Here is a 19,470-nt window from a genome sequence, read left to right on the forward strand (position 1 = left end):
ATTAAATAATAATAATAATAATAAAATAAAAATAATATTATTAATAATAATATTAATAATAATAACAATAATAAAACATTAATAAAAACATTATTAATAACATTAATAATAATAATAAAATTAGTATAAACGTTAGTTATAATAATATAATAATAATGTTAATAATTAATAATAATAATATTAATAATAATAACGTTGACAATAATAAAAATAACAATAATAATAATAAAAATGTTAATAATAATTAATAATATTAATAATAATAACAATGTTAATAATAATAAAAATAACAATAATAGGAAAAACTTTAATAATAAAAATATTATAATAATAATAATAACGTTAATAATAATAATAATATAATAATAAAAACGTTAATAATAATATTTGACCAAACTAAACAAGTTCCTTGTTAACTGAGCAGTTAGTGTTCACACCCTCTCATCACCCTCCATCACTACTATCAGCACCACCCCCATCAGTAACAGTACCATCATCAGTACCATCCTCCCTCAGTATAAACAGTACCATCAGTACCACCCTCCCTCAGTATAAACAGTACCATCAGTACCACCCTCCCTCAGTATAAACAGTACCATCAGTACCACCCTCCCTCAGTATAAACAGTACCATCAGTACCACCCTCCCTCAGTATAAACAGTACCATCTGTACCACCCTCCTTCAGTACCATCATCAGTACCATCTGTACCACCCTCCCTCAGTATAAACAGTACCATCAGTACCACCCTCCTTCAGTACCATCATCAGTACCATCTGTACCACCCTCCCTCAGTATAAACAGTACCATCAGTACCACCCTCCTTCAGTACCATCATCAGTACCATCAGTACCATCATCAGTACCACCGTGCACACAGACGGTACAGTGAGTGACTGACGGATGCTAATCAGGAAACATTTTGAAACGCCTCCTCAGATGAAGCTCTGCTCTGGTCCAGCAGCTCTCTCTGGGGGGTGCGTGAGGGGGGCGTGAGGGGGGTGAGGAGAGGAACAGGTGGAATTTTAAACAGCTCCTCTTCATCCACTCCAGCTTCTTTATGCAAATGCAGCCACTTAGAGCCCATTTCATCAGCCTAATGATTTCAGGGTCAGACCTCAGCGCGTTCACGCCGAGCGGAGCGCTGCCCAAATCTCACCGCCGGCGTTTATCCGCCTGTTAGTGAGACGAGCGAGGAGCGCTTAGCAACCGGAGCTGTACGCACCCAAAAGTATGTGGACGCCTCTTCTGACTGGTGTGTAAAATAAATCAGCAAATAAACTACATGCTTCCACCTTTGTGGCAACAGTTTAGGGAAGGCCCTTTCTTTTCCAGCGTGACCAGTTTGGAGTGAAGTGGAGGAACTCTAGCGTCCATTGTGAGCCAGGCCTGAGCTCGGAAAAGCTCTTTCGACTGAATTCCCACAGACACACTCTGAAATCCTATAGAAAGCCGTTTATTATTATTATTATTATTATTATTATAGTTAGAGTAAAGGCTGTTATGGCTGCAACTGCATATTAATGTGTGTCCACAAACATTTGGCTATATAGTTGTTTTCTAGAACTTTGCACCCAACTTGGTCAGGGTCACAGTGGGTTCAGTGCCACCCAGGAACACAGGTCCCAAAGAACCACGTTGCTTTGCAGCACCAACCTTCTGCTTTACAAGATACTGTTAGCGTGTAGTGAGGGTGCCACACAGCACCGCAGCCTTTAAGATCTGGGTTCGAACCTTGCCTCATGTCTAGTTACGGACGCAGTTTTGAGCACCACCACCACCACCACCAGACGATGTTTCCCACTCCGTGGACCGGTACGTGAACCATTATTACCTGGAGTGCACTCGTAGATGCTGTTCATCACCATGGGTGGGTGCGAGATGCCGTTCGAGCTGTTTTGGGTGTAGTAGGATGGAGAACCTTCTCTAGATGGACTTGGACTCTGACCGTCGTCCTGTAATGAAAAAATGAAAAATTTTTAATAAAGCTGAGAGGAAGCAGCTCTATATTAACGCCCCTGGATTCGGGATGAATATTAAACAAACTTTAGGTCAGGTGTCCAAATATTTTTGGTCATATAATGTAACTTATATGGCCAAAGAGTATTTTGGTCCCCAAGGTGTGAACAACACAAATGTATCCTCAAAAGTACAACCAATCAACCAATGGATCTCCAGTCAGTCAACCAGCCAGCCAGCCAACCAACCAACCAACCAACCTATTGGTCTTTCATCCACCCACCCAACCAGCAAGCAAGCCAGCCAACCAACCAACCGGCCAGTCAGCCATCTAATCAGCCAGCCAACCAACAAGACATCAAGCCAGCCAACCAACTGGCAAGCCAACTGACCAGCCAGCCAACCAAAGCACCAATCAACTAACTATCCAACCAATTCATTTCACTCCCATACCTACCACCCAACGAACCAACACTTCATACTTTAAATCTTTCAACCAATCAAGCCAAGCATCCATCCAACTGCTCAGCAAGTCAGCCAACCACCCAACCAATCAACTAACTACCCAAACAACTCATTCTACTTTTTAACCTACCAGCTAACCAACCAACTACACAGCTACCCAGCCAACCAACCAACTGGCCACCCATCCAATCAACCAGACACCAAGCCAGCCAGACAACCAACTGGCCACCCAGCAATCCAATCAGCAAACCAACCAGACACCAAACCACCAAACAACTGACCAGCCAGCCATCCAAAGAACCAACTAACTACCCAATCAATACATTCCACTCTCTAACCTACCAGCCAACAAACCAAACAACCAGCCAGCCAACCAAACCACCAAACAACAGGCCAGCCAACCAACCATCCAATCAATCAACTAACTACCCAACCAATTCATTCCACTCTCTAACCTACCAGCTAACCAACTCCTCAGCTAGCCAGCCAACCAAACAAGAGGCCAGCCAGCCAACCCACTGGCCAGAAATGCATGCAATTCTTTGCAATACTTTCAATCTTTCCACTAATCAAGCCACCATCCATCCAACACGTCCATCCATCATCACCTGAGAACCTGAACCCACATTCTGAAGAGCTCAGAGGTCCGGGGTTTACGACTCTGGATTTAGGAACGTGGAGGTAATAGAGATGAAACATCTGTGACGATGTGATGTGCATGAACGAGTGTGAGCGCTCCCACGTGTCCGTCAGCGGCTCTCTGGACTTCCTGAACAGGAAAGGTTTGTAATGACCCATGTGAAACACGGTCCTAACGCGCCGGTGCTAAAATTAAAGGCTGCAGAGTGATTTGATGCCAGAGAAGCAGGTCTGCTACACGAACTCCATTCCAAATGAGCCGGGATGTGGGGGGTGGGTGAGGGGGGTGGGGCGGCCCTGGCCCCATCAGGCCAGTTTAAATACCGCCTCTAACCTCGGCATCACGCGGCGGTTATTCCTCGGCCCGGGCGTCAGCAGTCGTCCAGGTCTTCTTAATTATCTTCTCATTGGACGCTGATGTGTTTTGGAACGCGGCGATCGGAGTTCTTTGGAAGCTGCGTTCCGGCAGCGATGGCATACGGCTCGGGCAGCTGTTGGGTTGGCGTGAGCGTGTCAGCACCGGAGTCCCGTGCCAAGATTTTGGCTTCCGCGGCGTGGCCGCATACGCTGTGAGCCAGGAGCCGTTCACACAAGCGGGTCGGTAATTATAGCCAAATCCATTTATAGTCGAATCTTCCTTGTAAACGACCGGCTGACCATCTGAGCTTCCTGATGACCGGGACACATTAAGACGAGATAAAACACGGCAGTGTCTCTACAGTGCAGCTAAACTTTACAGCCAAAAGTATGTGGACGCCTCAGCATAAGCATGTTGGACGCACCATTACAAAATCATAAGCATTAATACATTAATAAACTCCAACTACAACAAGAACATGGAGTGGAGTGATCTGATCTGGTCTGATCTTCTACTGTTACACTCCTACAACACACACCACATATACAGTACTACACACACACACACACATTACTACATGCTACACACATACACACAGTACTACACACTATATATACAGTACTACACACACACACACACACACACATTACTACATGCTACACACATACACACTACTACACACTATATATACAGTACTACACACACACATTACTACATGCTACACACATACACACAGTACTACACACTATATATACAGTACTACACAAACACACACACACACACACATTACTACATGCTACACACATACACACAGTACTACACACTATATATACAGTACTACACACACACACACACATTACTACATGCTACACACATACACACAGTACTACACACTATATATACAGTACTACACACTACTGCACACACACAGTACTACACACCACACAAACAGTACTACACACTATATATATAGTACAGTACTACACACATACAGTACTACACACTACACCCAGTTTACAGTTCTATCCTGTCTCCTGATCCCCTGTCCTATTCTGTCTCCAGTGCTGTCTCCTGTCCTGTCTCTTGATACTTGAAACTTGATCTCCTGTCCTCTGTCCTATTCTGTCTCATGTCCTGTCTCCTGTCTTCTTTTTTCTGTCTCCTGTCCTCTGTCCCGTCCTTTGTCCTATTCTGTCTCCTGTTTTTTGTTCTGTTTCCTGTCCTGTCCTCTGTCCTGTCTCCTGTGTTCTATTCTGTTTCCTGCCCTATTTTGTCTCCTATCCTGTCTTGTGTCCTGTCCTATTCTGTCACCTGTCTCCTGTCCTCTGGTTTGTCTCCATTCCTGTCTCCAGTCCTGTCTTCTGTCCTGTCTCCTGTCCTGTCTCTTGATCTCCTGTCCTTTGTCTTCTGTTTTCTGTCTCCAGTCCTGTCTCCTGTCTCAGACTTTGCTGTGATCATTAGACAGACGGAAGGGGTGCGCTTCACGCCTCTCTGATCGTCCCTCTCATTACACGGCGGCTCTTCCACTCAGGGAAGCGTCTCAGTAGACGGAGGACAGCGTGAAATCGTACGCCGATGATCTCCGCCGTCGCTTTAAGAGCCTCATTTGCATATTAGTCTGCTCATGAAGAGCGTAAATATTTTACATCTGTCAGGAAAGATCATCACCGTCCATTTACTGCCGTCCATGAATTATTGGTACGAGAGAAATATAATAACATCAGAGCGTTACAATAACCTTCATATAATAATGAGAAATTATAAAGTCAAATGAACCTTCAGCAGCACCGAATCAATCATCCGCGCTGCTGTCCAGATATTTCTGACCCAGAAAGAACTCAAAGAAACTCAGAGAAGTTCCATCATTCAGTGAGTGAAACACAACAGTGAAGTATTGTGCAAAAGAATGTGGACGCCGCTTCTGAATTATTCACTTCAGGTGTTTTAGGGACAGTGGAAGCCTAGTGGGCGGAGCTATGGGCTATCAAACCCAGGCTCTGCTATGCAGCCATTGTTGGGCCCTTGAGCAAGGCCCTTAACCCTCTCTGGCTGACCCTGCACTTCCAAAATGAGCTGGGGTATGTGGAAAAAATTTAATTGTACTGTATAAAAGTATATATAATAAATAAATGTATATATAAATATATATATATATATATATATACAGTGGCTTGCAAAAGTATTCATACCCCTTGAACTTTTCCATATTTTGTCACATTACAACCACAAACATAAATATATTTCACTGGAATTTAATGTGAAAGACCAACACAAAGTGGTATACAATTGTGAAGTGGAAGGAAAATTATACATGATTCAAAACATTTTTTACAAATAAAAAACTGAAAAGTGCGGTGTGCAAAAGTATCCAGCCCCCTTTTCTCTGAGTGCAACCAATTGCATTCAGAAGTTGCCTGATGACTGCTAATGACTAAAAAGAGTCCACCTGTGTGTAATCTAATCTCAGTACAAATACAGCTGCTCCGTGACGGCCTCAGAGGTCGGTTAAGAGAATATTGGGGAGTAAACAGCATTATGAAGTCCAAAGAACACACCAGACAGGTCAGGAATAAGGTTGTGGAGAAGTTTAAAGCAGGCTTAGGCTATAAAAAGATTTCCCAAGCTTTGAACATCTCACGGAGCACTGTTCAATCCATTATCCGGAAATGGAAAGAGTATGGCACAACTGTAAACCTACCAAGACAAGGCCGTCCACCTAAACTTACAGGCCGAACAAGGAGAGCACTGATCAGAGATGCAGCCAAGAGGCCCATGGTGACTCTGGACGAAATGCAGAGATCCACAGCTCAGGTGGGGGAATCTGTCCACAGGACAACTATTAGTCGTGCACTGCACAAATGTGGTCTTTATGGAAGAGTGGCAAGAAGAAAGCCATTGTTAAAAGAAAACCATAAAAAGTCCCGTTTGCAGTTTGCCAGAAGCCATGTTGGGGACACAGCAAACATGTGGAACAAGGTGCTTTGGTCAGATGAGACCAAAATTGAACTTTTTGGCCTAAATGCAAAACGCTATGTGTGGCGGAGAATTAACACTGCACATCACTCTGAACACACCATCCCCACTGTCAAATATGGTGGTGGCAGCATCATGCTCTGGGGCTGCTTCTCTTCAGCAGGGACAGGGAAGTTGGTCAAAGTTGATGGGAAGATGGATGGAGCCAAATACAGGGCAATCTTGGAAGAAAACCTGTTGGAGTCTGCAAAAGACTTGAGACTGGGGTGGAGGTTCACCTTCCCGCAGGACAACGACCCTAAACATAAAGCCAGGGCTACAATGGAATGGTTTAAAACAAAACATATTCATGTGTTAGAATGGCCCAGTCAAAGTCCAGACCTAAACCCAATCGAGAATTTGTGGCAAGATCTGGAAACTGCTGTTCACAAACGCTCTCCATCTAATCTGACTGAGCTTGAGCTGTTTTGCAAAGAAGAATGGGTCACTAGATGTGCAAAGCTGGTGGAGACATACCCTAAAAGACTTGCAGCTGTAATTGCAGCAAAAGGTGGTTCCACAAAGTATTGACTCAGGGGGGCTGGATACTTTTGCACACCGCACTTTTCAGTTTTTTATTTGTAAAAAATGTTTTGAATCATGTATAACTTTCGTTCCACTTCACAATTGTATACCACTTTGTGTTGGTCTTTCACATTAAATTCCAGTGAAATATATTTATGTTTGTGGTTGTAATGTGACAAAATATGGAAAAGTTCAAGGGGTATGAATACTTTTGCAAGCCACTGTATATATATATATAACAAATATATCCATATGACAAATAACTGTGTATATATATAAAACATAAATGTTTATATAACGTATATACAGTGTATCACAAAAGTGAGTACACCCCTCACATTTCTGCAGATATTTAAGTATATCTTTTCATGGGACAACACTGACAAAATGACACTTTGACACAATGAAAAGTAGTCTGTGTGCAGCTTATATAACAGTGTAAATTTATTCTTCCCTCAAAATAACTCAATATACAGCCATTAATGTCTAAACCACCGGCAACAAAAGTGAGTACACCCCTAAGAGACTACACCCCTAAATGTCCAAATTGAGCACTGCTTGTCATTTTCCCTCCAAAATGTCATGTGATTTGTTAGTGTTACTAGGTCTCAGGTGTGCATAGGGAGCAGGTGTGTTCAATTTAGTAGTACAGCTCTCACACTCTCTCATACTGGTCACTGAAAGTTCCAACATGGCACCTCATGGCAAAGAACTCTCTGAGGATCTTAAAAGATGAATTGTTGCGCTACATGAAGATGGCCAAGGCTACAAGAAGATTGCCAACACCCTGAAACTGAGCTGCAGCACAGTGGCCAAGATCATCCAGCGTTTTAAAAGAGCAGGGTCCACTCAGAACAGACCTCGCGTTGGTCGTCCAAAGAAGCTGAGTGCACGTGCTCAGCGTCACATCCAACTGCTGTCTTTGACAGATAGGCGCAGGAGTGCTGTCAGCATTGCTGCAGAGATTGAAAAGGTGGGGGGTCAGCCTGTCAGTGCTCAGACCATACGCCGCACACTACATCAAATTGGTCTGCATGGCTGTCACCCCAGAAGAAAGCCTCTTCTGAAGTCTCTACACAAGAAAGCCCGCAAACAGTTTGCTGAAGACATGTCAACAAAGGACATGGATTACTGGAACCATGTCCTATGGTCTGATGAGACCAAGATTAATTTGTTTGGTTCAGATGGTCTCAAGCATGTGTGGCGGCAATCAGGTGAGGAGTACAAAGATAAGTGTGTCATGCCTACAGTCAAGCATGGTGGTGGAAATGCCATGGTCTGGGGCTGCATGGGTGCAGCAGGTGTTGGGGAGTTACATTTCATTGACGGGCACATGAACTCCAATATGTACTGTGAAATACTGAAGCAGAGCATGATCCCCTCCCTCCGGAAACTGGGTCGCAGGGCAGTGTTCCAGCATGATAATGACCCCAAACACACCTCTAAGACGACCACTGCTTTATTGAAGAGGCTGAGGGTAAAGGTGATGGACTGGCCAAGCATGTCTCCAGACCTAAACCCAATAGAACATCTTTGGGGCATCCTCAAGCGGAAGGTGGAGGAGCGCAAAGTCTCGAATATCCACCAGCTCCGTGATGTCGTCATAGAGAAGTGGAAAAGCATTCCAGTGGCAACCTGTGAAGCTCTGGTAAACTCCATGCCCAGGAGAGTTAAGGCAGTTCTGGGAAATAATGGTGGCCACACAAAATTTTGACACTTCAGGAACTTTCACTAAGGGGTGTACTCACTTTTGTTGCCGGTGGTTTAGACATTAATGGCTGTATATTGAGTTATTTTGAGGGAAGAATAAATTTACACTGTTATATAAGCTGCACACAGACTACTTTTCATTGTGTCAAAGTGTCATTTTGTCAGTGTTGTCCCATGAGAAGATATACTTAAATATCTGCAGAAATGTGAGGGGTGTACTCACTTTTGTGATACACTGTATGTTTATGTAAAAAGGTATATATTACTAACGTATGTACAGTGTATCACAAAAGTGAGTACACCCCTCACATTTCTGCAGATATTTCAGTATATCTTTTCATGGGACAACACTGACAAAATGACACTTTGACACAATGAAAAGTAGTCTGTGTGCAGCTTATATAACAGTGTAAATTTATTCTTCCCTCAAAATAACTCAATATACAGCCATTAATGTCTAAACCACCGGCAACAAAAGTGAGTACACCCCTAAGAGACTACACCCCTAAATGTCCAAATTGAGCACTGCTTGTCATTTTCCCTCCAAAATGTCATGTGATTTGTTAGTGTTACTAGGTCTCAGGTGTGCATAGGGAGCAGGTGTGTTCAATTTAGTAGTACAGCTCTCACACTCTCTCATACTGGTCACTGAAAGTTCCAACATGGCACCTCATGGCAAAGAACTCTCTGAGGATCTTAAAAGACGAATTGTTGCGCTACATGAAGATGGCCAAGGCTACAAGAAGATTGCCAACACCCTAAAACTGAGCTGCAGCACAGTGGCCAAGATCATCCAGCGTTTTAAAAGAGCAGGGTCCACTCAGAACAGACCTCGCGTTGGTCGTCCAAAGAAGCTGAGTGCACGTGCTCAGCGTCACATCCAACTGCTGTCTTTGAAAGATAGGTGCAGGAGTGCTGTCAGCATTGCTGCAGAGATTGAAAAGGTGGGGGGTCAGCCTGTCAGTGCTCAGACCATACGCCGCACACTACATCAAATTGGTCTGCATGGCTGTCACCCCAGAAGGAAGCCTCTTCTGAAGTCTCTACACAAGAAAGCCCGCAAACAGTTTGCTGAAGACATGTCAACAAAGGACATGGATTACTGGAACCATGTCCTATGGTCTGATGAGACCAAGATTAATTTGTTTGGTTCAGATGGTCTCAAGCATGTGTGGCGGCAATCAGGTGAGGAGTACAAAGATAAGTGTGTCATGCCTACAGTCAAGCATGGTGGTGGGAATGCCATGGTCTGGGGCTGCATGAGTGCAGCAGGTGTTGGGGAGTTACATTTTATTGAGGGACACATGAACTCCAATATGTACTGTGAAATACTGAAGCAGAGCATGATCCCCTCCCTCCGGAAACTGGGTCGCAGGGCAGTGTTCCAGCATGATAATGACCCCAAACACACCTCTAAGACGACCACTGCTTTATTGAAGAGGCTGAGGGTAAAGGTGATGGACTGGCCAAGCATGTCTCCAGACCTAAACCCAATAGAACATCTTTGGGGCATCCTCAAGCGGAAGGTGGAGGAGCGCAAAGTCTCGAATATCCGCCAGCTCCGTGATGTCGTCATGGAGGAGTGGAAAAGCATTCCAGTGGCAACCTGTGAAGCTCTGGTAAACTCCATGCCCAGGAGAGTTAAGGCAGTTCTGGGAAATAATGGTGGCCACACAAAATATTGACCCTTCAGGAACTTTCACTAAGGGGTGTACTCACTTTTGTTGCCGGTGGTTTAGACATTAATGGCTGTATATTGAGTTATTTTGAGGGAAGAATAAATTTACACTGTTATATAAGCTGCACACAGACTACTTTTCATTGTGTCAAAGCGTCATTTTGTCAGTGTTGTCCCATGAAAAGATATACTTAAATATCTGCAGAAATGTGAGGGGTGTACTCACTTTTGTGATACACTGTATATACAACAACTAAATGTATATATGACAAATAAATGTATATGAGAAATAAATGTATATATAACAAATATGTGTATGACAAATAACTGTGTGTATATATATAAATAACCAATAAATGTTTATATAATGTATATATAATGTTTATATAAAAATGTATATTTCTAATGTATGTATATACAACAACAAAATGTATATATGACAAATAAATGTATATTACTAATGTATGTACATATAACAAATATATGTATATGGCAAATAACTATATATATAACAAATAAATGTGTATATATAACAAATAAATGTGTATATATAACAAATAAATGTTCATATAAAAGGTATATATTACTAATGTATGTATATATACAACAGCTAAATGTATATATGATAAATAAATGTATATATAACAAATAAATGTGTATATAATAAATAAATGAATATATAACAAGTAAATGTGTATATGACAAATAAATGTATATATAACAAGTACATGTGTATATGACAAATAAATGTATATGACAAATGTATATATCAAATATACATAAATATAACAACTAAATATATGACATAATTAAATAAATTACAAATAAATGTATATATAACGTAGAAATGTTTTTCTAACAAATATATATGACATAAAATAATATATATTACAAATAAATGTAAATATGACAAACTTTTAGCCTACAGTGACTGGGTTTGGAGAAACTCCCTAATAAACACCTTTAGGATGAATTGGAACGTCGACTGTGAGCCAGGCCTTGAGCCAACATCAGTGCACGAACTAAGACAAATTCTCCTCAAGGACCCTGCGTACAGTGCCTGGGATTTTTGAGTGAAACGGCATCTGGCGTCCACATACTTGTGATCATACGGTGTGGATTTATTCCTGAAGAGCCGGAGACAATCGGACACCAGCACCGGCGTCTCAAACACAACAACAGACGGAGACCCCGAACCACCACGCCGACCCCGAGCTCGGGTCTTTACTTCACCGCCGCCCTTCCTTACCGAACTGAGCGGGAGTCGGGGTGAGGAGAGGTCAGATTCCCTCAGGCCGGCCCCGGGTGTCCTTTCATTAAACCCCGGGACCGCCTTTCATACGAGGAGCTCACGGTGTAATCTCATTAACTATCAAAAGCAAGAAGGGGCCCGACGAGGGGCGGGGCTCGATTCGGTTTGGGACCGGGGGGATTTGAGCGTCTTAATAAAATAAAGACAGCTGAGGGAGGACAGGAGGAGAAATGAGCTGATGGAGAATAAAGGAGAACAATAACAGATCTTTATGATCGTGGTTAGAACATACTGGACACCAAAAGTATGTGGACACCTGGTTCAGTTTTAAAAGCATGGGCATCAATATCACGGCCCAATTTGCATCTATTAGCGTCATATATACATATATCAGTTATAACACTTTTATATCTCTATATATGACAAGTATACACCGATCAGCCATAACATTATGACCACCTCCTTGTTTCTACACTCACTGTCCATTTTATCAGCTCCACTTACCATATAGAAGCACATTGTAGTTCTACAATTACTGACTGTAGTCCATCTGTTTCTCTACATGCTTTGTTACCCCCTTTCATGCTGTTCTTCAATGGTCAGGACCCCCACAGGACCACCACAGAGCAGGTATTATTTAGGTGGTGGATGATTCTCAGCACTGCAGTGACACTGACATGGTGGTGGTGTGTTAGTGTGTGTTGTGCTGCTGGAGTTTTTAAACACCGTGTCCACTCACTGTCCACTCTATTAGACACTCCTACCTAGTCGGTCCACCTTGTAGATGTAAAGTCAGAGACGATCGCTCATCTATTGCTGGCTGGATATTTTTGGTTGGTGGACTATTCTCAGTCCAGCAGTGACAGTGAGGTGATTAAAAACTCCAGCAGCGCTGCTGTGAAAATTTGCATTTTAACTACTGTCCCAACTTTTTTGGAAATGGGGTTATATACCTGCATTGACAGTTTTTTTGGTTAGACTCAAGTAACTATTTTATGCCCAACAAGAAAACTGAAATCAAACCAGTTAGGGGTACTGGGAGGAACTGGGGCATGCAGACGACATTAAAGTACGTGGACACAACATCGTATGACCAAGACCTTTCATTCTAACATGGACATACATGACATACAACGTCCACCCTCTACCTCCCGAAGGGTTACATCCAACATTATACGGCCAAAAGTATGTGGACACCTGAGTGGACACTCCATTCCACACATAATGCTGTTCAGTTCACATACACTCGACCATGTAGAGCGCTCTAGGGGTTGAAAGACATTTGGAACACGGCGGCATGCTTCGGGCAGTCGAGGACGACAACCTCCGGACCCCGAGGACCCAACGAAGGAGGAGGAGGGGGGTAGGGGTGTGACCCTGACTCCACGGGATCAAAGGGAGGGGGTTCTGTGGCGTCCCTTAAGTACAGACACATGCTCACACTCACACTTACCTTCTCGTTTAGAGAACGCGGCCCCCAGTGAACGTGGCGGGTCTGAAATAAAGACACGCGGTTTGAGGTCGGGGTTTGGGGGGAACGTTGGGCGCAACCAGGTCATAGAACCGGACTGGAACTGAAGGGATTTCTAACGTTATTGACCGAGCGACCTGTGCTTGGAGAATTTTGAGGACTTTATTAGCACCCTGAAGCTGAAGTTATAGGTGAGGTCAGATGTTTACATACACTGGTGAGGAACACGTCTTGGGATCTGAATGAGTTCTGCAGATGTTCTGACTGAACACACAGCTGGTTTTTAGATGATTGGGTGATTTAGTGGTGTAGAAAGTTCTACACCCCCCTCCTGACTGTCTACATCTGGCGGCTTCTTTGTGTCCGTATAAAAAGGGCAGGTTTGACTCCGCCCGTCAGAGCCACAAGTAGGTCAGGAACATCATTTGCATCTGTACAAAGAACTATCTGTAAGTTCAAAGTACATGGAACAGTGGTCTCTTTGCCAAGGCATCATATAGCAGACGATTTTTATCCAATTGAGGGTTAAGGGCCTTGCTCAGGGGCCCAAAAATGCCAGTGATTACTAGTCCAGTACCTTAACCACTGTACACCACTCTTGGAGAACTACCCAACAACAATGTACCTACTGTATAAAAATGAGTCCAAATGAACAAAACGGTTCACAAGGTTCCACAGGGAGTTTAAATTTGGACCGTTTTCCATCAACGTGGCAACCGAGGCTGTGACCAAAATTTCAATCAGACGTAGGACACGTCGACCCGCTCGGTCGCAAACCGGCGCCTGGCGTGCCTCGCCTGCCTCGCCTCGAACCCTTATCAGATGACGAATGCTTCACGTATCCAAGGTGTGCCATTGTCCGGGAAGAACCCAATGCTGACTGGACATCTGTGTGGATAGTAAAATGTAAAAGACGAACCGGAGATAGATCTACTGTGAACTGGAAGCTGACAGAAACACGGGCATCACTGTCTGCGGACGAGCAAGCTTCGCATCAACACCACCCAAGCTCCTATTCTGAAATCGCCGCCTTAACATTTGACTTATGTTGACCCTTATTGAGGAGAGTTTTGTAGTCGGACGAAACACTTAAAAGACATCAAACCCAACGAGACTGTGTCTGCTGTGAAGCATGGTGGTGGTAGTATCACGCTTAAGATTCTGGACCTGCAGATATCAACAGCGGTGGGGCTAGCATACTGTACAATTTGTATTAAAAACACCCAAGTAATTATTGAAAGAACCCGAATTTCACTCCAGTCTCAGAATCATCACTCTCCACGGACGTGTCCCTCAGACGTGCATGTAAACCTTTGACCGGAAGTGGACCGCAGGTCATCAGGATAACCGAGCCGCCCAGAAATACAGAAGAACAGAAGTCAAGAAATCGAGGAATAATGAAGGAAGAGCAGAAAGAAGAAGAAGGAGCAGAAGGTTCAAAGTTTTTATTAGGAAAACAGAATCGGATACAAAGAGGAAAGTTAGTCAAAGATCAGCAGCGGTTACAACGACCAAAGAAATCAAAATAAAAAATAAAAAAAGGACTTTACAAGAACAGAGAAATAAATGAAGATATAAACCTCAATTTCAAAACATTTGGGACAGGAATTGCACCTAAAGAGCATCAAAATATCATCAAAACATTCAAGCACGCTGGAGAGATCCTGATCCCTCAGACGATACTTCAGTCAAACCAGAATTGGTTGCCACTGTTGGGCCCTTGAGCAAGGCCCTTAACCCTCAATTGCTTAGATTGTATACTGTCACGGTATGTGTTAGAACCCCCCTTCTCCCATGCCCTCCACCCCACACTCATAGATTTGGTCCCCCCCAAAATGTTTAATTCATGGCTACAGCCTTGGAACACTTCACCACATTCTATTAGTGTTGCACCAGAATGGGAAAGTAATCTGGGAGTGCTGGCGCTAGACCGACCTGCCTGCAGTCCGAATCTGTCTCCTATTAAAAATGTGTGTAAGTATTACAGATCGAAGTAGAATTTACAAGCCGCACCTTCCTGGGTCTATTAGCGTTTTAAATCCTGTCCCAAAACTTTTTTACTGAAATTGAGATTCGTAGTTCGATTAGAATTAATGTTAGTAAAGAAATAAAAACAATAAAATGTCGATCAGAGCAGGAGAGAGAAACAAACCTCTAATAAAGCAACTACAAACGTACAAACACGGGTTTGGCTGTGTGAAAACACTCCCGGGAAGAGGGCATGTCTAAACTATTCGCTCCCTTAAAATGCTCCTGCTGAGCTGTGATGATCTGACTGAATAACGTTTGCTTTAGTAGCCACCGGAGAACCTGTGGTGACGGTAACATCGGTGACCCTGGACGGGCCCCGAGGTTCCAGGCGGCAGAACAGGTGATGGGCATACCTGGGCGGAGTCCAGAGCTCGGCGGATCACCAGCTGGATGGTCCCTCGAAGGTTCCCCTCCGTGGACATGGAGCGTCTCAGGGTCTCCATGGCGTCGTGGTTGGAGCGGCCGATGAGGGACTCGCCGTTGACCGCCATGAGCTGGTCGTTTACCCTCAAGCGCCCGTCCTGTGTGAGGATAATCAGACAGATGCTATTCTAAAACATACTGCGACAGTATACAATCTAAGCAATCAAGGGTTAAGGGCCTTGCTCAAGGGCCCAACGGTGGCAACCTGGCAGTGGTTTTGTCCTTTCAGTATATATTCAGGCGGGAGATTTTCTGAGACAATCGGCAGTGGGTCTTGAACCCTCACCCTTCCGTTCAACAGTCCAGTACCTTTAGTATTAGGACACCTCTAATGAATGTTGCTGACCGCTGAGGCGTTCAGAGTCACCCACGGATCTGAGGAACCCTCGGTGAGACCCTCGGTGAGACCCTGGAGCGAAGACGCGGCGGGAACGCTTCTCCAGAGGCGCCGCCGCTTATCCTGGTACTTCAATCTAATTAGCACGGCTCGGCAAACATTAATTAAGATTAACGAGGCGGGCGCTGGCTGCGGCGTCTCGTTTTAATTATCCTAAGTGGCAGAATGGATCTCTCTACCAGCGCATTCACGTACATGTGTAAGAGAACACACACACATACTGTAGAGCCAAAAGTATGTGGACACCCTAATGATGAGACGGAAGACGTCGCCTGATTAAACCTTTGATCTGAACTTTGATCTGAACTTTGATCTGAACTTTGATCTGAACTTTGATCTGAACTTTGATCTGAACTTTGATCTTTTCGTCCAAAGCGACTTACTGTCAGGTTGCCTCTGTTGGGCCCCTCAGTGAGGCCCTTAACCCTCAATTGCTTGGACAATATATACTGTCACAGTACTGTAAGTCGCTGAAAATGTAAATGGACTGAAGGCTCTCTGATGGACACGCAGGCCGAAAATTGACCACATGTTTGAAACGTCAGCCGGCAGATGGCTGGACTCAAGCTGACCTTAGTTGCCATGTTTTTTGTTAGCCTATTAAGCTAAAACCGTGGCGGCGGTGGGTGGGGACAGTAGCGCAGCTCAATAATCTAAATAATCGACGCTAGTAGGCAGCGGTCAGCAAGGCAGCTCCGACTGTACGAGGACAGAGCGAACGGTCAGACTCACCTTGGACGCGGCGCCTCCGTGGATGATGGACTTGACGAAGATGCCCAGGTCCTCGCCCGTCTCCCGGGACTTGTTGCCCTTCAGGCTGAGACCCAGGCCGGCCGAGCCCGAGTCGCTCAGGGGGATCTCGTAGGTCAGCTGCTCCCGGCCATCCTCGGACGGAAGAGGACCGAGCGGCTCTCCTTTCTGAAGGAAAACAAAAGCATCAGACTATAGGGTCAAAAGTACGTGGACACCTCGGCCACCTTGTACTCGTATTATGATGTTGAGAAGTTGCAGCAACAGCGACTCCTACTGTCTGGTTAGGACAACGAACCGTAAACGCTTCGGAACTGAGGATGCAATTATTGTAGAGGTTCAAATCCAAGTTGGCATTTTTGGTTTTGAGCTTTGACATTTAGATACCGAGATTTTTCTAGTTTCTCTAAATCTGTTGATAATATTATGGACGTTAGATGGTAAAAAGTTTAACTTTATGCAAATTTACTGTTTTGGAAAGGGTTTCCACAAGATTTTGCAGTGTGTTTATGGGAATTTGTACCCATCTACCCACTGAGGTTGAGGTCCGGGCTCCGTACAGACCAGTTCCAAACCCAAACTAGTCAAACTGGATCACGAAAACAAGCAGGAATTCAATCGTACGCATGGGTGCAGATGAAATTCTCAGGAACGCAAACCCTGAGCGAAAGGCCGCCGAGGCGGGTGAAAGGGCGGGGCGGGGCGGCGGAGGCTAACGGGGGCTCGGCGTACGAAGAGAGAGAGAAGAGAGAGTGAAAAGGGCGAATGGGGGGGGGTCGCTCCATTTAAACATGAAAGAAAGAGCAGGATGGCGCGAGCGTGCCATTTCAAAAGGAAACGTAACCTTTTTAAGAGCCTCGTTTAGGAGGGAGACGGGGGGCGCGAGCGTTTTCGAGAGCTCTCGCTCGTTTCCTCGCTCGCTTTTATCCGCGGCTACGTGCGAGCGACGCTGCGCTCTAACACAAACGGCATCGGAGTCGGCTTTTTGTTCTGAAAGTGAAATTTAAACGCTGGATGATGAGAAGCGCTTTGTAGTCGCTCTGTCCGACCAAACATCAAAGATCAATCATGGACGTGATGGTCAAGTGGCCAATTCCTCGATCGTATTTCACCTCCCCTCCGACCCATGTGCGGTCCTGACCGCTTCTTTTCACCCGCACCAGCCGGGTTCATGCAGAGATCCGTATCGTGCACGGAGAGTCGCGCACTGATCTCCATTATCCCCCGCCTCTGTGCAGCACCTTCGACCCCAAGCGTTTTCCGTAATTAAAAAGAGTGTCCACATACTTTGGGAAATAAGACTACAGACTAACAGTGCGTCTCTAATGTGCCGAGCTAACACTAGCTGAGCTGGCAGCGGGCGGGCGTGAGGTTTTGAAGTGGGCAGGGTCAGAGGTCAGCCTGCACATGGACCACAGGAAGGCGTTTTCAGGGCGCGTGGTGAAGAGACGGTTTTTGTAGCCTTGAGCTTTCGACCCGGAGCCTTGATCACCCGACTGTCCGTCAAACTTCGTCTTCCTGAGTCGCGACCTCACGACTGTTTTTTTCTAGCGGCGGAGATTAAGCTAAGCTAGCGTGATCAGCGGAAAACACCGATCGTGCGTTCAGATGCTCACGTCAAACGTCTGGAGAAGCATCCTAACCTCTAGGCTACAACCGCCATGTGAGAAGCCTCCACAGAAGAGAAGACGGTGCTATAAAGTCGTTGACTGATTTTGGAAGTATGTCTGTGAGAACTTGTGCTCATTCAGTCAAAAGAGAGCTAGTATGGCCGGGTTGCAAAGCTTGTCTGACTGCAGACAATGACCATTGAATAAACCAAGCTGGTTTGTGTACATATCAGCTAAAACTATGTGGACACTAAAACCATGAGCTTGCTGGACAGGCCTGTTGCTAGGATACAGCTGACTCTAAGTAGAGCAAAGCCTGCTCGACCGTGGACAGTCAGCCAAGTTCCAACAGCATCACTATGTGGACACTGAGACATGAGCTTGCTGGACAGGCCTGTTGCTAGGATACAGCAGACTCTAAGTACAGCAAAGCCTGCTCGACTGTGAACATCACCTGAGTATGTGGACACTGAGCTACGAGCTTGTGGGTCACTCAGTTTTAAAACCCTGAGCATCGATAAAAAGGGGGTAGAAAAGATGTGAGAATTTGTGCCTGTTCAGTCAAAAGAGCGTTTGTATGGCCGGGTTGCAAAGCTTGTCTGACTGCGGACAGTCACCACCGAACAAACCAAGATGGTTTATGTACATATCGACTAAAACTACGTGGACACTAAAACCATGAGCTTGCTGGACAGGCCTGTTGCTACACTAACTAGAACAAAGCCTGCTTGACTGTGGACAGTCACCTGAGTTCCAGCAGTATCAGCAACAAATGAATCAACGTATGTGGACACTGAGCCATGAGCTTGTCGGTCACTTCGTTTTAAAACCCTTTAGAAAAGATGCAGGATTCTGGACTGTGTCTGTGGGAATTTGTGCCTGAGTTCCAGCAGCATCAGTATGTGGACACCAGAGCCATGAGCTTGCTGGACAGGCCTGTTGCTGTGGACAGTCACCTGAGTATGTGGACACTGAGCCATGAGCTTGTCGGTCACTTCGTTTTAAAACCATCTTTAGAAAAGATGCAGGATTTTGGACCGTGTCTGTGAGAATTTGTGCTCATTCAGTCAAAACAGCGTTTGTATGGCCAGGTTGCAAAGCTTGTCTGACCGCGGACAGTCACCCGAGTTCAAGCAGTATCAGCAACAGATGAGCTTGTCGGTCACTCAGTTTTAAAACCCTGAGCATCGAT

The 19,470-nt window shown here is 44.8% G+C and overlaps 1 protein-coding gene across 1 annotated transcript in view; it reads right to left on the reverse strand.

Moving 5' to 3' along the window:
• The window catches only part of pard3ba (par-3 family cell polarity regulator beta a), a 112,909-nt gene that overhangs the window by 42,051 nt on the left and 51,388 nt on the right, over positions 1 to 19,470 (reverse strand). The window contains exons 11-13 of the mRNA XM_063010390.1: positions 16,651 to 16,836; positions 15,452 to 15,619; positions 1,833 to 1,953 (exon numbers count right to left, since the gene is read on the reverse strand). Of these exons, the coding sequence (XP_062866460.1) occupies positions 1,833 to 1,953; positions 15,452 to 15,619; positions 16,651 to 16,836 (475 nt within the window). The remainder of the gene's footprint in view (positions 1 to 1,832; positions 1,954 to 15,451; positions 15,620 to 16,650; positions 16,837 to 19,470) is intronic.

The sequence above is a fragment of the Trichomycterus rosablanca genome, chromosome 15 (genome assembly GCF_030014385.1).
Source record: "Trichomycterus rosablanca isolate fTriRos1 chromosome 15, fTriRos1.hap1, whole genome shotgun sequence".
NCBI lineage: Eukaryota > Metazoa > Chordata > Actinopteri > Siluriformes > Trichomycteridae > Trichomycterus > Trichomycterus rosablanca.